Here is a 13,297-nt window from a genome sequence, read left to right on the forward strand (position 1 = left end):
TGTATAAAATTCTGGCAGCAGCCATCTTTGAAAAGCCAAGGTTCAACGACATATTCAATAGACCTAACTGAAACTGCTGTAATATAGCGCCATACAGATAAATACAGATTTGAAGGTGCATGTTCCTAACTCTGCACTAAGAAGCACCAACCCACTTCCACCGATCCTACAGAGGAGCTAACATAACACAGCTGGCTTGGACAATAGATCCTATTGTATGTACAGTACTTGCAGACAAAATACCTGCTAAATGAGATTATACTGTCTATGTATGTTCAATAATACAAGAGTGCTGAATTTTAAGGGTCTGATATCAGGATCACATGTCTATCAGAGGATTGTTGCTGTGCAAGCCTCTCCCCCAGGCCCTGCTAATTTCGTCACTAAGGTGACTGTTCATCAAGGGTGGGGTCACTCTCAACCATCAGTGTTTAAATACCATATGGGTTATTTACATGTCAATTGAAGCATATTTAGCATACAAATTCACAAAACAATTATTCTGTGAACAGACCAGTACTTAACCAGTGAGGTGGCTTATTCAGCAGTAATGTGATTGGTACAGCAATACTCATTGTTATGCATGCTCACACTTTCTGCATGGAATGGAGCTTGAGTCTATTATACAGGTTATCAGCTGGTGACTGTATATGGGTAGCGGTGTAATATGTAAACTGTACCCAGCGGTTGTATCAGGGTGGATCTAGCAGGGTCTCTCTGGAGCTAAGTAAGAGCCCATGTCCCACTGCAGCACTCCCACAGTAAGGAACAACAAGATGGTGCCACACATGTGCAGAAGTACAGATGGCAGCCATCTTGGTTAGAGACTGAAGCCTCCCTAAAGGAGCGAACATGGTGTATGTGCAGTAGTGCTCTCTGGCCTCAACAGATAGAAGAGTCAAAAGCAGACTTTATCAGTCACATGCAGTAGTCCAGCTACGCTCACATTTATATATATATATATATATATATACACACATATATGTACTACTTTACATATATACTGTGTATATATATATATATGTGTATAGTACTTTGCCTAGGACACCATGAGGTCTTAAACTTGCTCTCAGTGTATAGATGTACAGTATGCTGGTGTGAATTTGTTAATATCTGTGTAAATTACCAGACTATACAGTGACTTACTGGCAACCAATGTACAGTAGGAGCTGCAGTAGAATTATAATTGGCGAGTAAGAAAAGTCTACCTCTGCATTCAAAATGGATTGCACAGTGAAAGCCTGGTGAGGGGAAAAGCATTAAGAATGGAATTGCAAAAGCCAGTGTGGGAGGTTATGAGCACATGAATAAGAGTTTTGTAATGAGCGATACATGTATTTTCTGTAGATGCTTCTTAGATACATGTAACAGTTTTTGGAGACAAATTGGATGTAGGAAACAAAGGACAGTTCTGAATTAGGATGACACATAGGCAACGAGCATGTGGGAACGGGTTTATTGTTGGGTATTCAACAGAAATAAAAAGACAAGAATAGTAGCTTCATTTTTGAAAGATTGAGTTTGAGGTGGTGAGGCCATTATGAATACAATAGATTTAGCATTGAGAGTGTTATTTGCTAAGTGTGGATTACACTCCTGGACATGCTTACCTTTACACTTAGTGCATAAATGAGATTTTATTTTGTGTGATCAGAAGGGATACAGTTGAGATCCTGGCGGTTGGGATGCCGGTGATCAGAATCCCAGTAAGTATTGGGGATAAGATTAGGGTTAGGGGTTATGGTTAGGCACTAGGGGAGGATTAGGGTTATGCACTAGGGGGAGGGTTAGGCACTAGGGGAAAGGTTAGGGTTAGGCACTAGCGGGAGGGTTAGGGTACGGCTGCGGGGGTATGTTATGGCTAGGCTGTGGGGAGGGTTAGGTTTAGGCTGTGGGGAGAGTTAGGATACTTACTGACAAGTGTCAGTGTCCTAACCCTGTCGGGATGCTGGCGTTGGATTCTGACTGCCGGGATCCTGAACGCCTGCGTCCCATACCCAGCCCAATAAGAGAGTGGATAAAGAGCGTTTACAGAGGCTTTCTAGGCTTAGTGAGAGGACAAGCAGCCTTTTTTTCTACCACAAATGGCTTTGAATTCTCCACCACTTCAGACCTACAGTATGCACTTTGTATCTTCCATTTGCACATCTATGGGAAAGTGCAGTGATTTTCTATCTGTGCCCTGAGCCATTTCAGTTTTATCCTAAAAACCAGCAAATGCTTTTATGGGGTGTTTCTATGGATTACAGAGTGGCCGTGCACACGTGTAAGTGTGCTCAGCGGATAAGTAGATTCACTCGCACACAACAAGAAGCATTACAGGTCCACAGATTCTGCAGCTTGTAAATGACCCATAGTATGTTATCTGACTCTTTTCCTGGGCAGCCAACATTAAGTTACAGTGTTTCAATTTTGAGACTTGTTATGGGTCCCCGATAATCAAATCATGAGGTTTTCTAACCAACTAATTTGGCAGCACATTCAAGTGTAAGTAAATCTAATGAATGAAGTTGCAACCATAAAAAAGATACATCAGTCATCATTGTCGTCATCATAGCTTAATGTTGTTTACTCTTAATAAGCAGCTGGTTACAGGTAAAGTAAAAGCTGTAACTAGCACTATGCTATGCCAGGTTGGGCTGGTCACCCTATAGCAGTGTATGGGCATCTTGTCACAATGGGAAACCAGCCCCAGTCTGGCAGAAATCCCATGAGAAATCAGGCCCATAAAATATGGAGCACTCCCCAAGAACAACCTGATACATGTTGAATAGCATTGGTCCCTGAAAAGAAAAAGGATCTCATTCTGTACAGTTATCATACTGTATTTGTGGAGTCAAATTGGACACTGAACCTGCTACGGCAGGATCATCCTGTACGTGGCCAGCTTGACATTTGAGCACAATTGCCAGGGTCACATATGCCTAACATGACATGAAGATGGGCCTGATATACAGAGATGTATGCTAATGCCATCACAGCTGGGATCTCGTACACAGCTGCTGTGCGATCACACTCAAATGTTGCAGACGCTGAGGAATGTACTGAGAGACCCACCTGCATCTTTGCCAAGCCAAGCATCTGTGTACAAAGACGTTGCATCCATCGCATAGCCTTCTATAATCGGACTTCAGAGTAACAATATGGCGGCGCAGAATGGCCGCATGTACTGAGATGCTGGAGCCACTTTCACTGCGTACAGGATCGCAGATGCAGCCTGTGACATGCAAAATGGTCACAATACACCTGCCTTTTTGTTTTCTCCATGTTACCTCCCACAAGCGTTCCTTCACTGTCAATCAGTCTGCGAGTAAAAAGTTGCTGCGAGCGACTATGGTAATATACCTTTACCGATAATCGCTCAAATGCATAAACTGCATAAATAACGGCATCATGTACATCTCTGAATTATGCTCAATGTCATTAGACATTGCTATTAATGAACACAAACAAACATGTTCATATTGCACCTGTGCTGACTGTGCATTCAACACATCTAAAATACATATATAAAGTCTCAAATAAAAATGAAAACCTTTAATTACACAAACAGACTATGTTAAAATTATATAAAACATTAATACAAAACTCTCTACTGAAAACACAGTTGCATATATTGTTTAATGGCAGAAGCCATTAGTAAAGTATCAAATGTCTTTGGCCCTCATTCAGAGCCGTACGCTCTGAGCAGAGCGCACGCTCTGAATGAGGGCCGGGCTCCATGAAAATGGAGCGTCTTCCTGGACGCTCGTATAGCTGTGGGTCACCACCCACAGGCTATACGAGCGTGCATTGTGATGGCCGCGATGGTCGTGACCATCGCGACCATCGAAATTGCGAGCCGGAGCCTGCGGTTGAGGTTTTCAACCGCAAGCTCCGGAGTGATTTTGGCTCTATCAGAGCCAAAATCACTCCCACTGACATCACTAGTGATGTCAGTGGGCCGGCTTTTGACGGGAGGCGTTCCCGTGGGAACGCCCCCGTCATGGAGGCACGCCCCCGGCATGCCCACCAAAGGGGGCGTGCTGTCAATCAACATTGACAGCACGCCCCTTTTGATCGGACACAACGAGCGAAGGACTTTCCTTCGCTCGTCGCGTCTGGCGCATGCGCACGACGGAGCTCCCTCCGTCGTGCGCATGCTCAGTCCATAACATCGACCCACTTGCGAGCGGACAGCCGCTCGCGAGTGGGACTGAATCAGGCCCTTTATTCAGAATGGAACAGCTTCGTAATACACACTAATGAAGCCATAGAAATAGTCCTCTGGCTTCACTAACATGTGGATTCAAAAATTGTTAGACTTGAATTATGGCATTTGATACTTTACTAATGACTTCTGCCTTTATGTGTGTATATATAATTAAAGGTTTACATTTTTTCTCATTTAAGACCTTATACAGTATATGTATTTATATGGTGTTGCATGCGTAAGTCAGTTCTTTTTGCTTCTAGATATATTGAGGGTACTGTAGACTCTTCTCGTCTGACAGCAGCATTCTACCATTTGGCTCTGTGGGTCTGATTAATATATGTACACTAATGTAATTGCAGCTGCGATACTGTACGCAGCTGCTGTGCGATAATATGCTAAGGCATGCAACCGCCTGGATATGTACTGAGACGCCCACTGAAAGGCTTTACAGATCCCAGCAAGTGCGTACAAACACACGGAGGTGGTCGCAGATCCTTCGACAATCAACCATCTGAGTAATCTTATGGTCGTGCAGAATGGCCACAAGAACTGAGACATTGGCGCCAAGTTATCCGCACATGGAATCGCAGTAGTATGCTGAGACATGCCCAAAAAATGTCCAGCGACAGGCCTGCGTTTTTGCCGCCACTCCCCATAACCTCCCCCAAACAGTCCCTGTATAACTATCACTTTGCTTAGAAATCCTTACTGTGAGCAGGAATCGTTAAGGTATCATGGAGATTGCGCAGTGCGACACGGTCATCCAATATTCGCTCAACTGTGTAAATATCGGCATTCCGTCCACACCTGAATCAAGCGCTATATTTGCTCCTGTGCTGAATAAACTGATAGCAATGCGCACTGGGAGAAGGGCCTTCACCGATCTACATGTATTTGCTGGGGTTAGGGAACTGTTTGGGTGGAAGCACATTAAGGTGATTTAAATTATCCTCTAAATTCACAGCAACACATTCTTGTACATTTTAAAAACTGGGACATGTGAGCCCGTTGTTCTTGAGCATAGTAGACAGGTTCTGTTATTTTTCTAGCAGAATTTGCAAATTAAAAGTTGAAATCTGATTGATTGTTATGGTTAATGATATATTTTCCTGTACACCAGTTATCATGTCATTATTATATTATGTCCTTAATCATACCCAAATTAAGTCCGTAATTATGTGGATTGGGCAACACATGTTGAGAATACATTACTTAGCTACATTATTGTGACCATACCACCCACTGTCCTTGGCTTTTTGATTAGAGAGTCTGACTAGTTGGAATAAAGGTGCTGGGTACATAAAGGGGGCGGCCATGGCTGATTCATCATATAGCAAATATGAGTTTCAACTTTGGAATTGAGAATTATGTGACATGTAGTTTAGGATGCACTGAATTTATTGCAATATGGCTTATATGAAAAAAAGACACAATTCTCTCTCACCTGTTACTAAAGGAAATAAAGTAAATGAAAGATGGAAACGTCAAATGTGCAGACTTTTAAATATTATTTAATTTCCTGTTTTGTACAGGTGGCACAGCTTCCATTCTCCATTGGGGATGGAAAATGGCATCATATTTGCATCACATGGACAACCAGGGATGGTATGTGGGAAGCGTATCTGGATGGAGTGAAGCTTGGCTCCGGGGAAAACCTGGCCCCATGGCACCCAATTAAACCAAATGGAATTCTTATTCTTGGCCAGGAGCAGGTGAGTGTGGCGTGTACTTGCTCTTACATAACAGTTATCCTTACAAAGCATCCTGTGATTTCAACACAATAAACACACTACTTCCAGTGCTCTCTGTATTGCACCCTCGGGACCAATGTCCTTTTCTTGTTCCAAATAAAATAGTTGAACATCATGTTTTAAAATGAAGGGTTTGATTTATATGTAGAAGGCTATACCTGGCATTCTTTTTGATTCTGTCTGATCTTTTCCAGGCATTGCGGTGTGGCATGTATCATTTATGTTTCATTTAGAAGGCAGAAAAATAAACTGTTACAGTTCAAAAACTGTTTATTAGGGCTTTTCATGGAATGCCTTTAGTTTGCTGTTCGGCATAGTGATCATGAATGATTATGCCTGGTAAAATGGAGTACATTGTGTGTATGTTTGCCACTTACTGTATGTTGGCATAGCTAGCAGGGACATGGGCGGATAAGGGTTTCCAAAGCAGAACGTAGGATATTCGTAATAATATATATGAATGTAAAAGAATTATATAATTTTGTGGGAAGAGATGGTGCATAGTTGGAGGCCTTCCTGATTTTGCTGGTCCACTATGCCATAGCTCAAGTAAAAATGTTGTGGTAACTGAAACATGACCACTACCAACACCTCTTTCTCGGCACTGGAGTAGATTTTAAATAAAAGTTAATTATCTGCATAAAAACTAAAATTGTAAAGTTACATTTGCAAATAAGGACAAAGTAGAAAAATAAAATGTGTCCACATATCTCTGAGATATAAGGTATATAATCAGACATCACATATCTGCTTTGGGGGGAGATGTATCAGTCCTTGGAGAGAGAGAAAATAGAGAAGTTGACCAAAGCAACCAATCAGCTTCTAACCTACATTTATGCGATACAGTCTTTGAAATGACAGAAGCTGATTGGTTGCTTAGGGCAACTACTTCATTTTATCTATGCCCAAGGCTTGATATTTATTATATTTATTTATCAAAGCTTGGAGAGAGATAAAGTGGAGAGATGAAGTACCAACCAATTAGGAACTGATTGGCTGGTACTTTATCTCTCTCCACTTTCTGTCTTCCTAAATCTCCTCCTAATTAGTCTCATACAAATGTGGTAGGGAACAGTTTGTCATAGAGTAAACCTGGATGCAAAGAGTTCACTTTTTTATCATGGCATAGTTGTTGGTACTGAATAGACAAATATTTCATTTTCCTTTTTGAAGGACACCGTTGGAGGAAGGTTTGATGCCACACAAGCCTTTGTTGGAGAATTGAGCCAGTTCAATATCTGGGATCGTGTCCTAAAAGTCGAAGATATCGTCAACATAGCCAACTGCTCCACCAACATGCCTGGCAACATCATACCATGGGCTGATAACAACGTTGACGTCTTTGGGGGAGCAACAAAATTACCACTGGAGCCATGCGAAGAGCGTTTGATAGATTTATAGCCAGGACATAATTTCCTTAAGTGCCCTACTTTACGGAGACAATCTCTAATGAGGTTACTTATCATACAATGCACTTATCTGCTCAGATGATTTTGTAAAACCTTTGACAAACAAGTAGTTGCAGCTGGAGTGGAGTTTATTGCAAAAATAAAATGCCACATTGCGTTCTGTTATCCAGTGTATACATCCAGAGGGTGGCTGGGGGATCAAGTTATTCTTTTGGCCATCCATTGCCATAACACTTCCTATCCCAGCATACTGTATATACTAAAGTTATTTAAAGTTTGCTGACATGAGATAGCTACAACATATATTTGTTAATAATGTACCAATTGCAGGTTTCTGATGGGTTTCAGAAAAATGTTTAGAGCTTTTTAACAAGACAACTATATCCTAATTTCCCTGAAGTTTTAAGTTAGAGTATTTTTAAAATTAAAATACTTATTATTATTATTATTATTATTATTATTATTTTCTGATTTCATGTGTTACTTGGAAGAAACCTCAGGTTCAGGATGCATCTAAATCACATATACAAAAAATAAATATATACAGATGGAGCAGGCTTTATTTGAGCATAATGTGGCACATAATGGCATAGACAAAAAAAGTGGGCCCTACATGCTCCATGTCTTAACATAATGTGTATGTGGACGTGGTGCAACTTAGTCATATTCATATTTTCGCAACCTAGGGCATTTTTGTTTAATTTCCTCTCAGGCCTGTCTGCCTCTGGGTCATTGCACATAGCATTGTTGTCTTCATCTGGGAATTGTCTATATTGACCAAAGTAGCCAAACAAAATGTTTTCTTTTTTAATAATAAAAATCATATATAAATATATTTATTCAACGTTAATGAACTCCAAACTATGTAAATAAACTATTTGGAGATTAACTGAAAACAAATTTATACTAATTTTTACTAAGACTATTTCTGCCAGCACTTCTATTACATAATATGTACTATAAAATATTATTATTGCAAAAATGTAATGACATTTTTATGTTTATTAAAATACGGCATAACCCTCTGATGGATTATAAGAACAATTCAATAACCTAATGGTGTAACTAAAATAAAGTATTGACCTTTATGAGTCAAACCTACAGTAGACTAATCAGAATCAATATCTGGTTGGCTGTTTGTGATTAGCAGTATTTCCTGCTAAATAAACACATTAATTGCTGCTATATCTTCACTAGTGACGGTTATTCACTAACAAATTGTTCAAGTTCATAGTAACCAATCAGATGTTAGCTTTCATCTAACATGCCCTACACAGATCAAACCAATTGCTGATTGGTTGCTATGGGTTACAACATATGTCAGCAACTAAACCCCTCAACACAAAACACAAAATACAGCCATGTATCATGTTCTACTTCAAATGAATAGAAAAGCATCAGATCTACCAGTTCCCACATCTCTGCCTCAGTAGCTGTAGAATATGTTCCTTTTTAAAAAACATGTTATTTCAGTAAGCATAACTTCATTCCAAAAATGGCAATTCAGATCATTAGCTGAAACCTACAAACAATGCAGCTAAAATAATGTACAGTAGTCCATTTTCATTACATCTAATGCTTGCAGTATTATGGCACAGAATCATTAAAATTACAATTGCATTAAGCTTCATATTGCTAGATGTGAATGGGCAAGTTAATTGCAATTAGCATTTGTAATGTTTCCAGACGGATTTAAGGAGTTATTACATTTGTAGCAAATAAATAAAAAAAATTATAGTTCCATACCATTACCTTACCAGAACCATCCTCAGTGTCTGTGTGTATCTTCCCGTAATTTTATATACAAATTGTTTAGTGAGAAGGAAAGACTTGTACAGCATGTACATATTAATACTGATTCAATTACCCTCAAGAAAATAATTAATTTGTAGAATTATTATACTGGTACCTGTTGGTAAGATGCAGGCTTTGCAGTTTACTATCTCCAGTCCTCATAAGCAGGTGACTTAAGTTGAGAGAATGGAGTCTGTCTCAGTAGACTCTATGACCCACCCTTGATTCAAGCCCAGTCATTAAACTAAATGAATAATAGAGCTCAAATGATCTCATGATTAATGGCAGGTAAAGGCTAATAATATAATACTGCTGTTCAGTTGATGGGAGAGATAACCAAAGACATTCTCACATTCTACAGATAGAGCAGAATTTGTTGCAGTGAAAGAGTAATCATGGCTAAAGGTTACATTTTTAATATATTCACAGATCTGATTAGTTGTGCTTGAAGGACTGAAGGCTTTGAAATTAATAGCATATCATCATCATTATTGCCTGTGTTAAGGTCCAAATGACAGCTCACAGCCAAGTAGTATGGGAATGGCACGCAAACTCCTGGATTCCGGCATCGGGACTAAGATAGGCATCGGTATTTCGACGCCTATCATGAACCCTTTGCCGGCATTCAGCAGTCGGTATTGTGATTGGCAGCCTTGCGCCCACCGGTCACATAACTACATCCCGTAGTATGTGTGGGCAGAATTACACAGGGTTCTTCTCTTCTAGTGCTGTAGACATTTGATGAAAAATCCATTTCACTTATATACAGGGAAAGCAATTTATTAGTGCAATTTAAGGTCTAAAAATAGTCCCCTTACCAGATACCCCTAGTTTAATATTTTAAATGATATTCTTTATGATTTTTTCCTCTATCTGTATTGTTTTATTTTAAATGATATTCTTTATGATTTTTTCCTCTATCTGTATTGTTTCTTATTGGTTTCACCACTGATGTTCTCGCTGTAAATGGCTAATAATGGGCCAGTGCCAAAGTGACATTATGCTTGCTGCCTATCAATATTTATATTGTATCATTTCAGTTGTAAATAACATTCATTGAATCTCTTTGGAATATTTTTACCACAGGAAAACATTTTATGTGGATTTCATATTGCCATACTATTACTATTGCTATGTTCAAGGTTCTCTACAGACTTGATGGAAAACATGGTGCAAGTACTGTATCACCAGTTATATTACTATGATCAGCCAATCAGATTTTAGCTTCATTTAGACTAAAGCCAGTGTTTGGTTGCTGGCAGCAGTATACTGTAACTGTGTGGCCCTGGGTTCTGTTGCTGTGTCTGACCTAGATCTTTCCTTACTGTATTTCCTCCAAGAATGTCACCTACACTGCACTCTTCCCTTGTCTTCCTCTTAACATGAAGGGCTGGAGCCGAGCAGGCCACATGGCCAGTTATAAGAACACAGCACTACTGCAATCATTTAAAATGTGAAATATTCTATCATTATAAAAGGGCCCTGTTTATGTGGAAGGTTTTTGGTTATAGCGCAAGCGACTACCATCTGTGTGGCATGCTAAATCTTGGGTCAAAGGTCTTAATTGTTGCTGCAGACCCTGCAACATTGATAGTTATGTGACTGGTTGTTGGTACAGCATATATTCGCTATTTGCACCATGTTAACAAATAAGCCATTTGTTTTACTATTATGTTTTACAATTTATGGTAATCTTTTCTTTGCAATATGTTGCTACTGCCCAAACGGTTTGTTATATGTATTAAGGATAATGGAAGACAACTTTAAGCTCTTTAAGTGCTTACATTTGCACATAGTGGGGCCTATTCAGTGTTGAACGCAAGTCAATTTTGTGCACGTACAGTATACTGTATATGTGCATTTTTTAGCACAGCGCATACATCTGTAGGCGATGCAGAATCAAATGCATCTGAGTCGCAAACGCACTTATGGTGACTGGGTGGCAATGGGACATTTGCACATAGGCTACGGGGTATATTTACTAAAGTGCAGGTTTTTGGAAGTGGAGATGTTGCCCATAGCAACCAATCAGATCCTAGCTATTATCTTCTTGAAGGTGCTAGATAATTGATAAGTTTGAATCTGATTGGTTGCTATGAGCAAGTTTAGTAAATATACCCATGAGAGTAGCGATGGCGTGACGATGGCACTGCAGGCTTTGTAGAGTTATGCGTATGCGTACGCAAGGGTCTGTCTGTTTTTAGACGGAGCTCTTGCTCCAGGTTTAGGGTGTCTGCAGTGGGGAAGCAATCGGGAAGCCGACTGCCTAAATACTGGCAGCCGGCTTCCCGACTGTCATATCCCGGCAAGGGTGATATGCTGGGCGGACAGCCGTGGGGGAGGAGGGTTAGGTTTAGGGCTCCCGTGGGGGACTTATGGTTAGGCACCCCCCCCGGGAGGGTTAGGCTAGGGGAGGGAGGGTTAGGGTTAGGCACCCCCGGGGGGGACTTAGGGTTAGGCACCCCCCCGGGGGACTTAGGTTTAGGCAGCGGGGAAGGGGGTGGTTAGGGTTAGGCACTTAGAGGGGGGATTCGGGTTAGGCACTTGGGGGGGAAGTTAAGGTTAGGCACCCCTAAGGAGGGTTAGGGTTAGGTTAGGTTAGTAGATACTCACCTATCCACGATCGGGATTTCCAGCGTTGTCGGGCTTCCGCTGCTCGGAACTCTGCTGATGTCGGCCTGCCGCTGACGGGAATCGAACCACCGGCCATGCAGCCGGCGATATTTCATATCCATTCCCTGCAGTGTACGCTGATAATGATGATGGATATTTACCCAGCATATGGGTGGGAGGGGTGCGGTTGTATAACATAGCTGCATACAACACAGCATAGGGATGAACATCCTCATTGTCCCATGCACACAATGCATCTAAGTGCTTGCTTTCAACTCTGAATTGGCATGAGTGAAGCCAACTGTTTTTTTTAGGCTAAACTAGCATTCAAGAGACTGCAGACTATCAATTAACTAGGAACCAGTAACATCACTGGGGCCTGATGAACAAGTTTCACCACTGAGGTATGTGGCACAAAATGCCTCATGAACATAGCGAGCAGTACCTCATGCTTTAGTGATACAGTATCTCAGATACCTAGTGAACTGATAGTCTGTAATTTCATGAAAATGAGTTAAGCCCACAGAATAGTTGTCACCACTGTGTGTATAGGTGAAATGTATACTGTTCATTTGTGCTGAACTATAAAACCCACAATCTTCAGGGTTGCAATGAATCATGGTAGTTGTAGTCCAGCCACTGCTAGCGTCCTGAAGAATAATCTTTCATTGTTATATGGTTTTACATCTTGCAGGAATACACTCTAATGGGTAAATATTGTCATTATATGGGTAAATATTGGAATGAGACAGTAGATAAAAGGAATATTTATACTGCTGTACAATGTGTGTTTTATTTTTAATATGTATGAAATGTACATTGATCTGCAACAGAGTTAATCAGCCTATTTAGATTTAGGTCAGATTTTATAAATGGTATGAAGCCTAACTTCAGATGTTTTAATTAAAAATGCAGTATCGGAGGATTGCGTTTTAATTGTGTGCTGCTAATTATACTGAAGTGTTTGTTAATTGTTTTTCATGATGCCTTAGCATATAAAATCTCACTGGAAAGTGATTATTATCATTAATGGATCTTATTATTTGCGTGCAATGGCTCCACATGTTCTTATTTTATTGATAGCATAAATGTGATTTATATATTCTCGTGCCTGACCTGCATACACATCATATTAAATATTTATGCTCATGCATATGTAAATCTCCAGTCATCCGCGTTCTTGGGGATATCTGCTAGTTCTGTCAGCTCAGAAAACATAGGGGGAGAATTTTCCTTTCGGGGTTGCATATTTCAGATTCCAAATGTAAAATCCATTGCTTGATTTACATACTACAGTACATACAGGGTAAGACACGTTATCAGGCCAGTATAACTCACTTAAGTGGATGGAATTAATATGACAGTGCAAAGCTGGATTAGACGGTATGGAGTGTGAATTATTGTTTTCATTTAGTTTGGCTCTCGCCAAATGGGACAAATGACAGTGAGGGAAGTCAGCTAGTGAATTGTTCAAAGTTGCACAGTCCAGGTTTGGAATACTGTAATTAATATTTTTTGTTTATTAGTGAATCAGT

At 40.3% G+C, this 13,297-nt stretch overlaps 1 protein-coding gene across 1 annotated transcript in view; it reads left to right on the forward strand.

Annotated features, from left to right (window-relative positions):
* NPTX2 (neuronal pentraxin 2) overlaps positions 1–11,555 on the forward strand; it is a 30,428-nt gene extending 18,873 nt beyond the window's left edge. Inside the window, exons 4-5 of the mRNA XM_088451970.1 lie at positions 5,728–5,907; positions 7,120–11,555. Coding sequence (XP_088308096.1) covers positions 5,728–5,907; positions 7,120–7,347 — 408 coding nt within the window. The 3' untranslated portion in view covers positions 7,348–11,555. The remainder of the gene's footprint in view (positions 1–5,727; positions 5,908–7,119) is intronic.
* The last annotated feature ends 1,742 nt before the right edge of the window (positions 11,556–13,297 follow it).

This window comes from Taudactylus pleione, unplaced genomic scaffold, assembly GCF_031769625.1.
Source record: "Taudactylus pleione unplaced genomic scaffold, aTauple2 ptg000032l, whole genome shotgun sequence".
In the NCBI taxonomy this organism is placed as follows: domain Eukaryota; kingdom Metazoa; phylum Chordata; class Amphibia; order Anura; family Myobatrachidae; genus Taudactylus; species Taudactylus pleione.